The following is a 14,111-nucleotide window of genomic DNA, read 5'->3' as shown; positions in this document are numbered from 1 at the left end:
AGAAAAGAGAAATTGCTTAAAGCAGAGCCACATTATCAGAACAGTATGTTTGATATAATGACTCAAAGTGTGATTGTACCAACTGCAAACCTGCCAAGACTTCTTGTTTTCAGGGAGCACAACAAAAAACTATCCTCATTTATAAGAGGGTCCCCACCATGCCATGCCATGCCTAAACACCACCACCCCAGTTCCCAGAAAGCAGAATAATTTTCTTGCCTGGTCGCACTGGTTGCTTTGGGAGTTTTTTGGATCACAGTCACAGATCTGACATCCTTTTCCACTAGCCAGGTCCCAGTAGCCAGAGGCACACTGGTCACATGTTGCACCCACCACGTTGGGAAGGCAAGGGCAAGCTCCTGTGGCTGGGTCACACAGACAGGCTCCATCCCCCACTGGGCACATGGCAGGGCCAACACCCACCGGATTGCATATGCACCCTGGAAAAAGAAGGACAATTACTATAGCAGATGATAATATAGACAGTTGATGGACAGTCAGAGCTGTATATAAAGCCCATCTTGCAGGTTTACTTCTAGTACTCTTGAACACTTTTTTAATCTCATACAGTTTACCTATCTTTCACTGATAGCTTATATATCACTTTGAACAAACCTGCTGGGAACGGTCAGTACTTTTAGTACAGGGACAAAAAATGAAGGTGTAGTGAATCTGAATCTTATTAGAATGAATTGTTAAATATGCTGGGTAAGGAGAAGCTGATTTACAGTAGGCACTATCCAGCGTGGGAAACTCCAGTAAGATAAGAAGCTTTCCTTGTGAGGAGCCAAAATTTTTTGCTCAACCATTTCTAACTGACATCTTCCAAGAATGAACAAGGAATAGGCTTGAACTGTATTTTAGAGATTCCCAGAAAAAGAGTTTCTTGAATATACCTGTAATCATCTGACCTGTAGAAATTAGACCCTCAATCAGGCACATTTGTGAAAATATTCTTTGAGAAATGTTGGGAAGAAATTTATGCCCTGCTTTTTCTTACACTCCTGTCTTTCTGTTAAAAGTGCTGCATTATTGACAATGTCCTCATGGAGTCTATGAAATTGTCTGAACGATCTCATTCTAGACACTTAATGAAAACAACAGGTAAGGCAGGGAGCTCAGCAAGGGATCATCTGGTTAACTGAGCATTGCTTAGTTGGCATCAGCCAGCAACATGGATAATTATCTTTGATTCCTTTAGTTTTGATTCCTTCCTGAATAGGCTGAATGCACATTTATTTTTCTAACAGAGAGTACTGATTTCATTTCATGAATTAGTATTTCCTCAGAGTGATACTCAGTATGAGATTTAGTGAGACTTAAATGACAATTTAATAGATGCCATATTAACAATTATTTGTATCCCTGAATTAGAATATATTTGGTATTCTCATATTTTGCTCCATTGATCTGCTTTAGTTTTACTGTCACTCCAAGGGCTAACCTCCCCCAATAGCCTAATTTCTTTAAATCTTTTCTTGGTAGTAATATACAGTTGCAGTGCTGTTGCTTACTTACTTTGACAGTTTTGATTGAGGGCTGAGCCAAAATACCCTGGTTTGCAGAACTGGCAGTTTGCTCCATGGGTGTTGTGTAAACACTTGGTGCATTCCCCGGTGACCCTGTTACAAGACTCTGGGTCTGTCACATCAATGTTGTTATTGCAGGGACATGACACACAGTCAAGCCCGGGACTGCCTGGGTTTTTGTAGAACCCACTAGGACACTCATCACACCGACTGCCTGTCAGAGAGGAAGGTAAAAATATTTGCTGGCTGATGGGAATTCAAGTGAAACATGTAATTTTCAGTAACATTGTTAAAAGATTCAGACCAACTGTTCAAATGCACATTTCCAATGGAAAATATCCACCTGTTTGAGACTGTTGCCCTTTAATCCTATGATCAATTTAAATTACATCTCCCCCACTGAAATCTGATGGAAACGCACTCTCCTCATCCCAAGTTGCTTTTATCATGGAAGCCCTTTCAGTAGAAGTAAATATGTACCCTCTCACATAACACCTCCAGACATCTGTTTCCATCAGAGACCTTTCAATGCCAGTAGTCAGGGTTGGCCATATTTACAGGATTTTACCTGCGGCCTTCACCCTGATAGCAGCATGGGAAGGTGGGGGGTGCCCTTTACTGGAGCACCCCCGAGTCTGTCAGACCCACCTTCCTTTCTGTAACCCCATGGAGGATCCTTGGGAGGTCAGACAAGCTCTGGGATGCCCTGTCCTTGCTTGCTGGCATTGCAATTACTTCTGCATGTCATCCCAATGCCTGCCCTAATTGGAGTGCTACCTCTCTGCATCTCAGAAACCTTTCCCTTTCTGGGCAGGCTGGTATTGCTGAGACCTCATCCACGGGGTCATTCTCAACCAAGGATACTCCTTCACCATGGTCCTCAGAACCAGAGCCTGTCACAGTCTCTGAGGAAGTGAGCCTGGTGCCATAGTGGTGTCCACCAGTTGCTGGGCAGGAGCAGGAGAAAGAAATTCCAGAACTGAGGATTGCAGTGGTTTGTGAGGACAGAAGTCCCCTGGGTGAGTACCAACAAGGAACATTTTGGCCCTATAGCAATTATTCAAGCAAAACTGCTCTTGACTTGTAAAGGAACCTAGCCTAAGTAAAGATGACAGCACTGGTTTAGTTTTTGGCAGTGTTTCCCATTAGTGTTTGATTCCATTACTGGCAATCCTTCCAATGCCCAGGGGGAGGGAAATATCTTCAGTTTTCCTTGCAGAAATTCAAGCTAAGTCAATGGGCTCTTAGTAAGCAAAGCATTAGTTTGCTGCATTTGAGACAGCTGAAAATGGAAACCTCATTTCTAAAGTGAACGTTTGAATGATGAAACAGTCACTTTTGGGCATAATGTCAGAGCAAGATTCCTCTATATGAAGAAAGATTTTCTTTGATTAGGAAAGTTTATCAGTTCTTTTTGATTCCCTGTTCTTTCCAATTTGGGATTCCAGTGCTTGTTTTTCAGAGTTAACAAGCAACTGCAGTTCTCCCCACCAGGTTAGTGAAGTGCCCCTGGAAAAGAGGAGGTTTCCAGAGAATGCCATCAGATTATTTAATGGCCTCATTGTATCCACGTAGGTGAATCCCTTTTTCAAAAACTAATTGAACAATTCCCACACTTCTCCATCAGGACTTCCCCACCTCATTTCAGTAAATTTGAGTGTTAACTTTTCTTACCTATTTTATTATCATTACTTCACTTGTCATTTCTGAACAGAGGATGGGCAGAGGATGGTAACTGCTCTCACATTGATTTTAATAGAACCAAACCCAGTCCTTATTTTGCTTTGTACCTGAATATCCCTCGAGACAATTGCAGACTAGTTGTGCAGACTGGGAGTCCTGGTAACAGGAATGTGCAAAATACCTATTGCTTGTAGGTGCCCCTGGGCACATGCATGGGTGGCAGGGTTCTCCCTTCAGAGGGTTTCCATAATAGCCATCCATGCACCTGTCAAAGCAGTCAACACAAAGCAGCAGAAATTATCAAATATTCCTTTTGGTCCCTGCAGGTGAATCAATTTATATGTATGCACAATTAATTTAACATTCCAGGACATTGTAATGCTATCCCCATTAACTGGTACAGATATATCAAGGTTCAAAGCTGGTCTAAAATAGAAAATCAGTGCTGCATGCCCCAAATATGGGGCAAAAAGGAAAAAAACCATAAGTATTCTTTTCAAGGAATATTGCTGAAGACTTTCACTTACTCTGGAAAAATTTTAATCGAAATGAGAATATAAACATACGACATATCACACGTGGTCCACACAGACAGCTAAAAGCTGCCAGGTAAAATTTCTGTATATTCACCTATCACCACATACATTAATCTGTTTCCATACATGCACACAAAGAGTGGTTGGTATGGCAGTAGAAAGTCCTGGCATGGGCAAAAAAGCAATGATTCATTCAGAGCACTCAGAGAATGTTGCGTATTTTAGATGTAGCATATGAATTGAAATCAGCCATGCTCTGTCTGACGTGTTCTGCAAACCTGGGGTGACAGCTGTTTCGAGGCAGTGGTGGCTCTGCTGTTGCCCAGACAGGCGGGGGGCTTTGGGGGCTCCCTGAGGGCTCAGCCACCTCCGCCCTCCTGCCTGCCACTGCCGCCTCCACGTCCCAGTCCCCCATGGCCCTGCATCTGCGGCAACGCAGCAGCTTCTGAAGCATCCTCAGTCTTTGATCTGCTTTACTATGGCAAATGAGAACGCAAGTCTCTATTTGTATACGAGCCAGGCTAAAAGTCTTGGCTATCTGATTATCCTCGCCCTGGAGTCTAGAGCTTCTGTGGAGGCACAGGGCAAGTATTTCAGTCTCCCACTTTTAATCTATTTGCCACCTACAAGCACAATAGCCAAAGGCTGTATTGTTCAAAAGCACTGCAAGAAAACCTCAGTAGGTTTCATGGGGAAATCCTCTTAAAAATGAATGACGAGATACTATCCAGCCAAACTAAACTAAACTGCTAATGAATTTAACTCTGACATCCATGTTGAACTGGGATACTGCTGCCAGTGTGTAGAATGAAAAAGAGGAGCACTGTTTTGAACAGAGCTGGAATACATGGGAAAAGTAATTTGCTGGTCATATGGAAATAATATGAACCAGCAAAAAGAGCATGTTTATTTAAGCTCCTCAGAGGTAATTGCAGGTATTAAAATTAGTATTCAGCATTAGGTTAGCCTCTTGGCAATTTAAAAGCTGGCAGGAGTCAGTGTATCATCTCATTCGCAGTGCTTTGCACATTTCTCCAAGCACAAGGCACCATGGCACCCAGGTCTCAAATACCTTCTTGCTGGGAGCCCACTGCAATGCTGCATGCTTGCTGTGCTCACAGTCCTCCCACAGGCATTACATGCATTTGCCAAACAAATAGGTACCTGCCATTCAGCCGCTAGGCCCAGTTTAATCCTGGATTTAAGTATGTGTTTCCAGTTAAGGTCACTGATGCATTCACGAGGACGTAGGTGGGGTCCCAGCTATACACATTTCGTGTTTGGGTGAGCTTTGCAGTGCTGTCCACCATCCTTACCTTTCACAGTGGCTTCCAGTTGTAAAGCTGTGGCAGTTCAGGCACACTCCAGTCACCGGGTCACAAAGCTCTGCATAGCCATTACACGGGCAAGGACGGCAGTGGGGAAATCCAAAATACCCAGCCAGACATCGGCTGCAGCGCTGACCATCCACCTCCCGGCGGCAGGAGCACTGGCCCGTCACCTGGTCGCACAGCGTGCTCAGTGAGCCTTGCGGGTGGCACTCACATGCTGGAAAACACCAAAAGCAAAGCTGTGTCCTGAACTTATTCCCACCAACCCCACTCATCACTGACACTGCTCAAAGGCAGTGGATGCAGCGGGGATGGAAAATTCATTATTTTTGAAACATCTTTTCTATTGCTGCACATATAATAATGGATTCAAAGCCCTAAAAAGTTAGGGTATGCATGAAGAGCCAGATATTGGCAGTGGTGCTGGCTGTCAAGTACTCACCATAGCATCCATGGAAGCCGAAGCCATAGCTGCCTGCAGAGCAAGTGTCACAGCAGCGTCCTACGACATTGGCTTTGCACTGACACTGGCCCCCCAGTTTACTGCAGCTGGCATTCAGTGACCCTTGGGGATTGCACTTACATGCTGACAAGGGGAAAGAAAATCAAAACAGTCTTGGTTATAAAAGAGTGTGACTGCTCTCATAAACTTTCAGGTTTTACACTTAAAAATAGGAAGCAAAGAGCTTGATTATTCTCATCAGGGGTTTACTAACCACTGATGGCCATAGCTTGAATTATTTGATGCTGTAGCATCAATGGTGATGGCTTATCAGGCACCAGCACAAGTCTCAGTGTTGGAGCTGCCACATTCAGGGCACCGCTTTCAGCAGGTATTTGGGATAGGACAAAAGAGGGCATAGCAAAATGTTGATCCAAAATGGAGATATCCTGAAGTCTAGCAGGGTTTGATATATATCTATGTCTAGCTGAAGCACTGGACATAACTTGCAAGCAGCATTTAGATGGCATGCACCTGTGTATTGTTTGCTGCTTTCTGGACACCTTGAACTAACTTGCTGAGTGAAGTTGGTCTGCTAACTCACAGAAGATGTTTGTCCAGGATCCTCAGATGACAGCGCTAGAAAGCCAAAGTGCATGTTTCATTGGGAGAATCCCATCACTATGGGAATTGGACTAACGGGGAGTCAGCACAGCCCAAACTTAAATGAGGGGCACGTGTGGTTGCATAGCCATGACCACATCAGATGATGTGTGAGTGAGGCTTTGGTCCTTCTGAAAATAGCCCAAACCAAGCAGATGCTATCAGGTTCATTTGAGGCAAGGATCCCTGAAAGGAGCTAGCCACAAAAGTTGTCCAGAAAAAACCCTCCTGTTACTCTAAATGCAGAGAAGCTCCATTTCTCTGGGCCCAACAGTAGGGAAGTCTCCTGAGCCATCAAGTCCAGCTGCCCTTTCTGTGGTGGATCCAGGAGACTGCCTGGGCCTTCAAACCCCACCTGCCACTGCCCTCTTGCTGGGATACCACTGAGGTTTTCTTGGTGAATCTCCTCCAGCACATCAGCTTGTGTGTCATCATGCCTGGAGTCCCACCAGTGCATCCAGCTGACCTGCAGCATCCAGGAAGAGGGCTTAAAACCTCTGTTATTTTACAGCAGCCAGAAAAACAGGAAAGTTACTGTTTTGGCCATCTGGTGAAGCTGCATCTTATTGAAATGCTCTTCAGAAAACAGACAAACACTGCCATGATCCTTGTCATGCTGCTCCATGAAGCTCATCAGGTATGATGGACTCCGAGAGCCATGTCACCAAAAGGTGTTTGCAGCACACTCAGCATTCAGCAGGACATTTCCTGCATGTCCATACATACCACATGCTGATTGGCTTCACTTACCTACCCCACCATGGGCTGAGAGTTCTCCAGTCAATATATCTTACAAACTCAAGAGAAAACCAGTAACTGACCAAAAGAGCTGCCTGTGCAAGTTGCTCCTTACCGACGGCACCGTTGTGAATACGGGCTGACATGCTCGCTATGAGCCGTGTGCACGCTTCGGGCAGGACGTGAGGTCCAACTTCTGATGCAATTTCAATACAGTGATACTTCTGGTACTCATCTAAATCCTTTTCACTGCAAAAGTTCTCCATGGAGCCGATTCTGGGAATAAGTCCAAGCTTTGGCATTAAGAGGGAAAGGAAAATATTTTTGCTTAGACATACTGAAAACCAGAATTTCCCACATTCTCTTACTGTGCTCTGTATTGCAAGGACAGAGGCCTGGAGCACTGTGTTTCCAAATCCTTCATTGTGCGGCTCAATCATCTAAATTCACATTTATTCTGATGGTCTAGACATTCCCTGAGTTCTTAAAATAAAAGAGACTGTGTATAAAAAAGTTGGATTATAATAAGACCTCAGATATATGCTCAGAACTGTTTTTGCTTCTATGAGGTACCATGTTGATATCTCCAAAAGCAGTATCTGGCCAAAAGTTTTACTGAGACAGAAACAACAGCTGAAGGTTCTATGTCCAAGTATGGCCAGCCCTTGTCAGGTCCAGTTCTACAGAAGTAATTAGAGGAATGGACTTAAAAATATTTTTCTCAAGAGAAGGACCCAAAACTAACACCCAGTTCCGGACTTGGTGGAAACTTGGGAAATGTCTGGGCCTGATTCACAGGACAGTACAGAACTAATTTTACTTTTCCAATGTCATCTTTAAATATATCCATGATTTTTAAATTAGATTCAGACAAGTTATAGAGATTTTTAAAAAAACTAAGTGATGAAGAATTGCATGAATTTATATCCCTAACCACAGCATCTTGTCAGCATATGTGGAGTGTGCTCATAACAAATGAGCAACAGATAAACATCCTCTGACTATTAGCATACTCAACAAGGATGACTTGATAAGCTATTATGCTATTGCTCCATGAAAATTAAAACAGATACAGTTCTGTCTTTCCATACAAAACCATGCAAACGTAGTGGCAGTGGAGGTAAGCAGAAGCACGCTTCCCTGAATTTCTATTAAAACACATTATAAATTATTTTAAAATATTTTGAGTAAGTCTATATAAAAGAAAAAAAAATCACACTGTTATAAATACAGACTCAAGGGATTTGTGACAGAACTACTCACGGAGTCAATCAAGATGAATGATTTCACCTTTGGGTCAGAAGGAGAGGGATGAGAAAAATACACATCCACAGAATATTCTGTTCCCATCTCCAGACAGACTGGAGTTTGCAGAATTGCAATCCTGTTTAGCAGAAATGAAGCACAGTTATATCCAGGAGTCAAGACAAGGCAAGTTCAGGGGATGCTGTGAGCTCTCCCTCCCCGCTGTGTCTGCACCCTAATGCCTGCAGCCCTGAGCAGGCGCTGCCGCTGCGGGAAGCACAGCCAGCCCTGCTGCTTGCAGGCTTTGGGAAAGCTGCATGACTTCTGCCTGGATGATTCACCAAGTGCAATCTAAACCTGGTGAGACTAAACTGAAAATGGCAGGTTTTACTACTTCAAGCAAAGGAGTTTGAAATTTACTGTTCATTTTTGTTCTTCCCTGTCCCTGTTTGATCAAGACTTCAATCACATACTCTTGGCTACTCTCTATTCTTTACATAGGTCCAGGCTGAAAAGATGGTTTTGAAAACAGGCTAGGACAGTCACTTTAAGTCCATATTTCCATTCTATGCTGAAATATCTGCAGTTGGATCTTCACCAAAGCAACAACTAAACCCAGCTGGATCTCAGGCTGCTCTCCTGGCTTGGATAAACCTTTGCCAGCCTGAGGACTGGGGTATCAGACTCTTCCTGAAAGCCTACATGGCATTGTGGTGTGACAGCAGTAGGAAAGGCCACACATGTGTTTCTAATATTCCCACTTTCCCACACATTTATGCTCTACAGTGCTTTAGTCAAAGATTTGTACAGAAAATCTATAGGTGAAAGGACAGGAATAGTCAGACCTCTTTGTTGCTGGGAGAGGTAACACATGTGGCTCCTGTGGAAGGCCTTTGTTTTTGCAGTGTTGACTCGACAAAACACCAGTGGGCTGGACAGCAACGCTTGCTAGCCAGTCTTCCAAGGACTATAAACAAAGGACAAAAATTATGGTCATTTTTCATATCTGAAAAATCCACTTTCTCTTTGCCAGGCTTAACAAAGGCCATCTGAATGATTGCACACTGCAGTGACAAAACAAATGTTCTCTTTGTTTTTTACAGGACTAAAAAAATGTTATTTGTGAAAAATGCATTGGATTTGCAATGGCTAATTGAAGACCAGAGATGGAAATAGGATCTCATCTGGTGCAAATGGAAACAGGTCTGTTAAAGTCATTGGAGTTGTTTCCTTTCTTAGCACAGTGTTGTCCTAGAGATACCCTTCATTATCTGCCTCCTCTCACATATAATAAGGAATAACAAACATAAAAGACTTTGTTACAGAAGTCTTGAAAATTGAACTGATTAATCCTTAGAAGGAAAAAGTTACATCAAACCAGCCCACTGCAAAATTGTTCTCATGTTTTAAGACACTGGGAGGTTTGTTTGCCTAAGAAGGAAAGTAAGAGAACAGGATGCAATAGACAGAAGGAGGATCTCAAATGGTGAGATTCTCCCAGGGAGCTGCAAAGCGAAAGAGCAAGGCATGTACAAATACCAGTATCGAAAAAACTGTGGTTTTGAAGACATGGGTGTGAACGTGGGTTTAACTAAATTTGGGTTAACAGATTTCCCTAGGCACGTCTTCATCATTGAGAAATTTTGTTCCCGCAAAAAATAAGGTTTTGGCTATTTTCCTACAATTCTCACACATCTCGGAGCCTAGCTGGAGCAACTGGAAAGCTGGATGTCTGCAAAAGCCCTGGATAAATATCTACTCGGATCACTCTTGTCTGCACATTTTCCTGCCCCTCTAAAAGGAGCTGCATTTTGTCTGTATCTGATTTGGGAACAAAAGTCCAGTGCAAGCAAAGGTACCAAAAGAGGAACTCCAGAAGATTAAATCTTCACTGATGCTTAGAAAACACTTTTTCAGATTTTTCATTTTTTTCAGATTTGAGTGGAAATGGTTAGGGGGATCAGTGGAGAGCATGTTCCCTGGTTGATAAGGATGAAAAGGCAAAATATTTTAATTTCAAATGTAAAGAGTGGTACAAGTTGCTGCATCCTATCATTTACAAAATAGACCCTGCATCTATCACAACATCACAAGACACACAAGACATTAAAAGTACCTCAGGCTCATAACGAATCGTGATATCAAAGTCCATAGCAAAGGGAACATTGTTGATGGCAAATCTCAGCCCAGCTCCACTGGGAACACGGGCAAAGCCGGGTCCTGTCCATGTGACAGACCGACCGGCACTGGGCTGCCTGAAAACCACCGCCACGGACGAGTCCTGTCCAAACTGCATTGCACCCTGCAAAGACATATTGACATTTTCAACAACACACAGAGTCAAATTACAAAAAAACAAACTCAGAAAAAAGAAAGGAAATATTTTTGCCATGTTGTTTACTTATTTCAGCCATCAGTCAGCCTCATTTTCTGACAAGCTTGAGATCAACAACCTAAAAATTCTCCCAAATGTAGGATGTTTAGGGTCACGTACAAAGAAAAGCTTCCTATAGCTTTGCAGCAACAGCAATGAGATGGACTAGAATAATCCATCCATCTCTGTATATTTAGCATCTCCAAGCATTCACATTGCAAACCTTCACCAGATTAAGCTTGATTTCATACATGGCTGGACTCTTCATTATAAACTGAATAAATAAATATCAATACTTACAATGACAAAGCTGACAGAGTTTAAATGCAGTAGGTACCATGTTAATGTCTTGGTAAACTTGTTGGAAAATGGAAAATGTTGGAAATGTCTTTCAAGCAAAACAACAACAAAAAAGATTTTACCTTTCATGGGGGCTCTTCTCTTCTAAAAAATTCATTGAACCTGATTCCACAATGGCAATGGACATAGCAGAGCAAACCTGTCAGTGTGAACTATAAAATGTCCAGCCCAACTGCCTAGAGAAAAATTGATTTAATGTGTCAGGATTGTAATATCTAGGACTGCAAATCCCATGTGCTCAGACATTTCCTTGCCCTCTGTTGCAAAATAAAATTTTAGTATTTGGTGTAATCTTAAGGAACTATTCAAGTATGAATCTACCTGTTCCAGTCCAGATTTTCTTACACTTCGTTTCTTGCTCCTGTTTAATACAATCTTTCCATTTTCAATCATGAACTCATAGCCTTGCTTCTGGAAGTAGATGTCACATCTTGGAAGAGTGCTTGGTTTAACCTATGAAGTAATGAGAGAGGAGCAGCACCATCTTCACAATTCTGAGGGGTAGGTAAGAAGCTAAATGAAAATCCACATTCTTAAAACAAGCTCTATTCTCTGCTAGATGAAACTCTAAACTATGGCCTAGCAGCTGCTGGAAACCCTTTTCCCTCACTCTCTTAAAATTAACTTGCACTTCCTCTCATAAGCTATGTCCCAGACATCTGTTTTCCATTTAATTATTGGACTGTAGGATGATTACTGGTTGTGATCATAGCTAAATATTTGGGGATGTGACCTGCAAATAAACATTTTTTTATTATTCCTTCTCTATAGCTCCTGGACAATATATTGGAGAAGAAATGTTAGTAAAAACATAGGCAGCGGAAGGGATGCATTCCAGACTTGTACTCTGCTTGGGGAACAACTACCTCCGTGTTGAAGGGAAAAAAATAAACACAAATTAATTTTTCTAAAAACATTGCAGATGGATGCCAAATTCTTGAGGAAATTGGGCTCCAATCAGGACCATTATGTAAGGCAGCAGGAATGAGTCCAATGGAGCAGAGAGGAATTTGGTTCTTCCCGTGTTGGAGATTCCCAGAAATACCACAGTTTGTGATAGCTGTTGGAAACTCAAACAATTTCCTCTAATTTAAATAATTAAATTAATTTCTCTAATTCATGCTAGACCAGTTCACCACTCCCTGAGCAAGGGGTCCTCTCCTCAGCCTTGGCTCCCGTGCCACCACTGCATGGATCCCCTCTCAGTATAACACCTAAAAAGCCAACTACATACCAAAGGTGCAGAGCCAGAAAGGGGCTTTGCATGCTCAGCTTCATAAATATAATAATCCAGGGGTAAAAAGAAGTAGCCTGGGGCTGGCTCATTACACTGGCGGCTCACGATGTTGGGAAGACACTTGCACTGTCCGTCCTTTGGTGAACACCTAAGGTAAGAGTTGGTAAAGGGAGGACATCAGAGTGCAGCATGGCTGGGTCCTCACAGCAGGAGAGAAACTCAGCTCCACGCTTGTTTCAATTTTGCTTAATTTCTTCCATTGTTGGATTGCCTCTCCTATTAAACTTCTTCCTACCACCCACCCACTCTGTTTCTGATGCTGTATTTATTTGATGCTACTTTTTCATCACTTAGGAGACATGACATATTTTGTCTTTTTCTGTCCATTCCATAGACATCTGAAGCACAGATCCTTTTGTTTCCTGAGCATTCATTACTATCTATTCCTGTATCCATTTCTTATATCTGTTTCTCTACTACTGTATCTATCACTATACTTAAGCATCTATCACCTGCAATTTTGGAGGCAGGACATGAGATCAGAAGGACATCTGATTTGATGCATATGGTAGTTTTCATATACTTACATTCTTACTTAACACATCAGATGATTACTAGCTTTTTACCTGCTCTACATCATCGGACTATGTGCTCCTATGTCTGAGGACTAACAGCAGTAGTGAAAACCCCCACCCAACAGACTTCTGGGGGACCTCAACTGAAACCAAACTTGCTTCTAAAATTATATATTTTGAATATGAGCCAGTATGTCAGAAAAAATCAAGATCTTTCTAGCTTTTAATTAGATGTAAGAAGCTAAATTAAAAATGTCACCTCTTACTTCTAATTTCTATTAATATTAGGTCCTCTGATTCTATCAAGCCATACAGTTTATATTTTATATTAAACAAATCTTGGCTCAAGCTGATTCAAAGCTGGCTTCAAAGGAAAAAGGTAAATCCCCTTACCATAAACAAATTTACAAGATCCCAACCTGACTTTACAATGTGTATGATGAAATTACAGACTATTTTCCCATTTATAGTGAGACTCTATTAACCTAATCAGAAAATCAAGCCTAAGAGTTCATAAAAATTAAAACTAAGAAAGAATTTGAAGAACATTAACTTACACGTTATTCTGGGATCCACCAATATCACAGTCACATGGAGAACAGCCATATAAGCTGTTGCCAAGACCCCAGTATCCTACCTGGGATAAAAAGAAAGTGGAAGATTTTTTACAGCAAATATTTAAGTATGTAAAGCACAACAGAACTTACTCCCCTGGATGAATGATGCTCTGGAGCACTACCACTGCTGCTGCCTGTGCTTGGCCATGGGATGTTGTTTCTCTTATCAGATTGCATGGGTGCTCAGCCACCACAAGAAGAGCTGGATATTTACCAATTTTTGCAAGCAAGTTGCTTGTAAACAGCAAAGATAGCTTGAGGACATCATTCTGCATTTCCTTTCCTTTCTGGGAGTGCTCCTCCTAGTGCAATTTGATTGCACAAATGTTTGCAAGCAGTAAAAAAGAACCAGATGTGTGATGCAAAATGGGAGCATACAGCTGTAAAATTATTTTGAATTTTGACTAATTGTTTACTTGTCTGGCAATGAAAAGGTGGGAGACGGGAGAGAAGACTTCTAAAAACACATACAGAAGTAATAACAAAAAGTGAGTACATACAATGCATTTTTCACAGCGTTGCCCCGTGGCAAACTGCTGGCAGAGGCACTGTCCTGTGGAGGGATCACAGATGGAGAAGGGCAAACTGCCGGAGGGATCACAGTTGCAGGCTGCAGGAAGAGAAATGTGCAGTTACCTCTGCAGGCCCCACTAATGGCAGCAGGACTGGCGTTTGCTTTAGATGTGGCATCAGCATGACAGGCAGTCTTCATCTTCTGGACAGATGCTCTGCAGATGGACATGCCCTGGCACCCTGCAGCCCTCAGACTGCCCCCAGGGAG

At 42.4% G+C, this 14,111-nt stretch overlaps 1 protein-coding gene across 1 annotated transcript in view; it reads right to left on the bottom strand.

Moving 5' to 3' along the window:
• Positions 1–14,111, bottom strand: part of LAMB4 (laminin subunit beta 4) — a 41,977-nt gene that overhangs the window by 14,469 nt on the left and 13,397 nt on the right. The window contains exons 11-23 of the mRNA XM_074901603.1: positions 13,831–13,940; positions 13,271–13,350; positions 12,136–12,286; positions 11,223–11,354; positions 10,284–10,469; positions 9,013–9,134; positions 8,186–8,306; positions 7,038–7,215; positions 5,522–5,665; positions 5,065–5,296; positions 3,320–3,477; positions 1,519–1,743; positions 220–440 (exon numbers count right to left, since the gene is read on the bottom strand). Of these exons, the coding sequence (XP_074757704.1) occupies positions 220–440; positions 1,519–1,743; positions 3,320–3,477; positions 5,065–5,296; positions 5,522–5,665; positions 7,038–7,215; positions 8,186–8,306; positions 9,013–9,134; positions 10,284–10,469; positions 11,223–11,354; positions 12,136–12,286; positions 13,271–13,350; positions 13,831–13,940 (2,060 nt within the window). The remainder of the gene's footprint in view (positions 1–219; positions 441–1,518; positions 1,744–3,319; positions 3,478–5,064; positions 5,297–5,521; positions 5,666–7,037; positions 7,216–8,185; positions 8,307–9,012; positions 9,135–10,283; positions 10,470–11,222; positions 11,355–12,135; positions 12,287–13,270; positions 13,351–13,830; positions 13,941–14,111) is intronic.

The sequence above is a fragment of the Athene noctua genome, chromosome 3 (assembly GCF_965140245.1).
Source record: "Athene noctua chromosome 3, bAthNoc1.hap1.1, whole genome shotgun sequence".
Taxonomy (NCBI): domain Eukaryota; kingdom Metazoa; phylum Chordata; class Aves; order Strigiformes; family Strigidae; genus Athene; species Athene noctua.
This window is presented reverse-complemented; position numbering and strand designations above follow the sequence as displayed.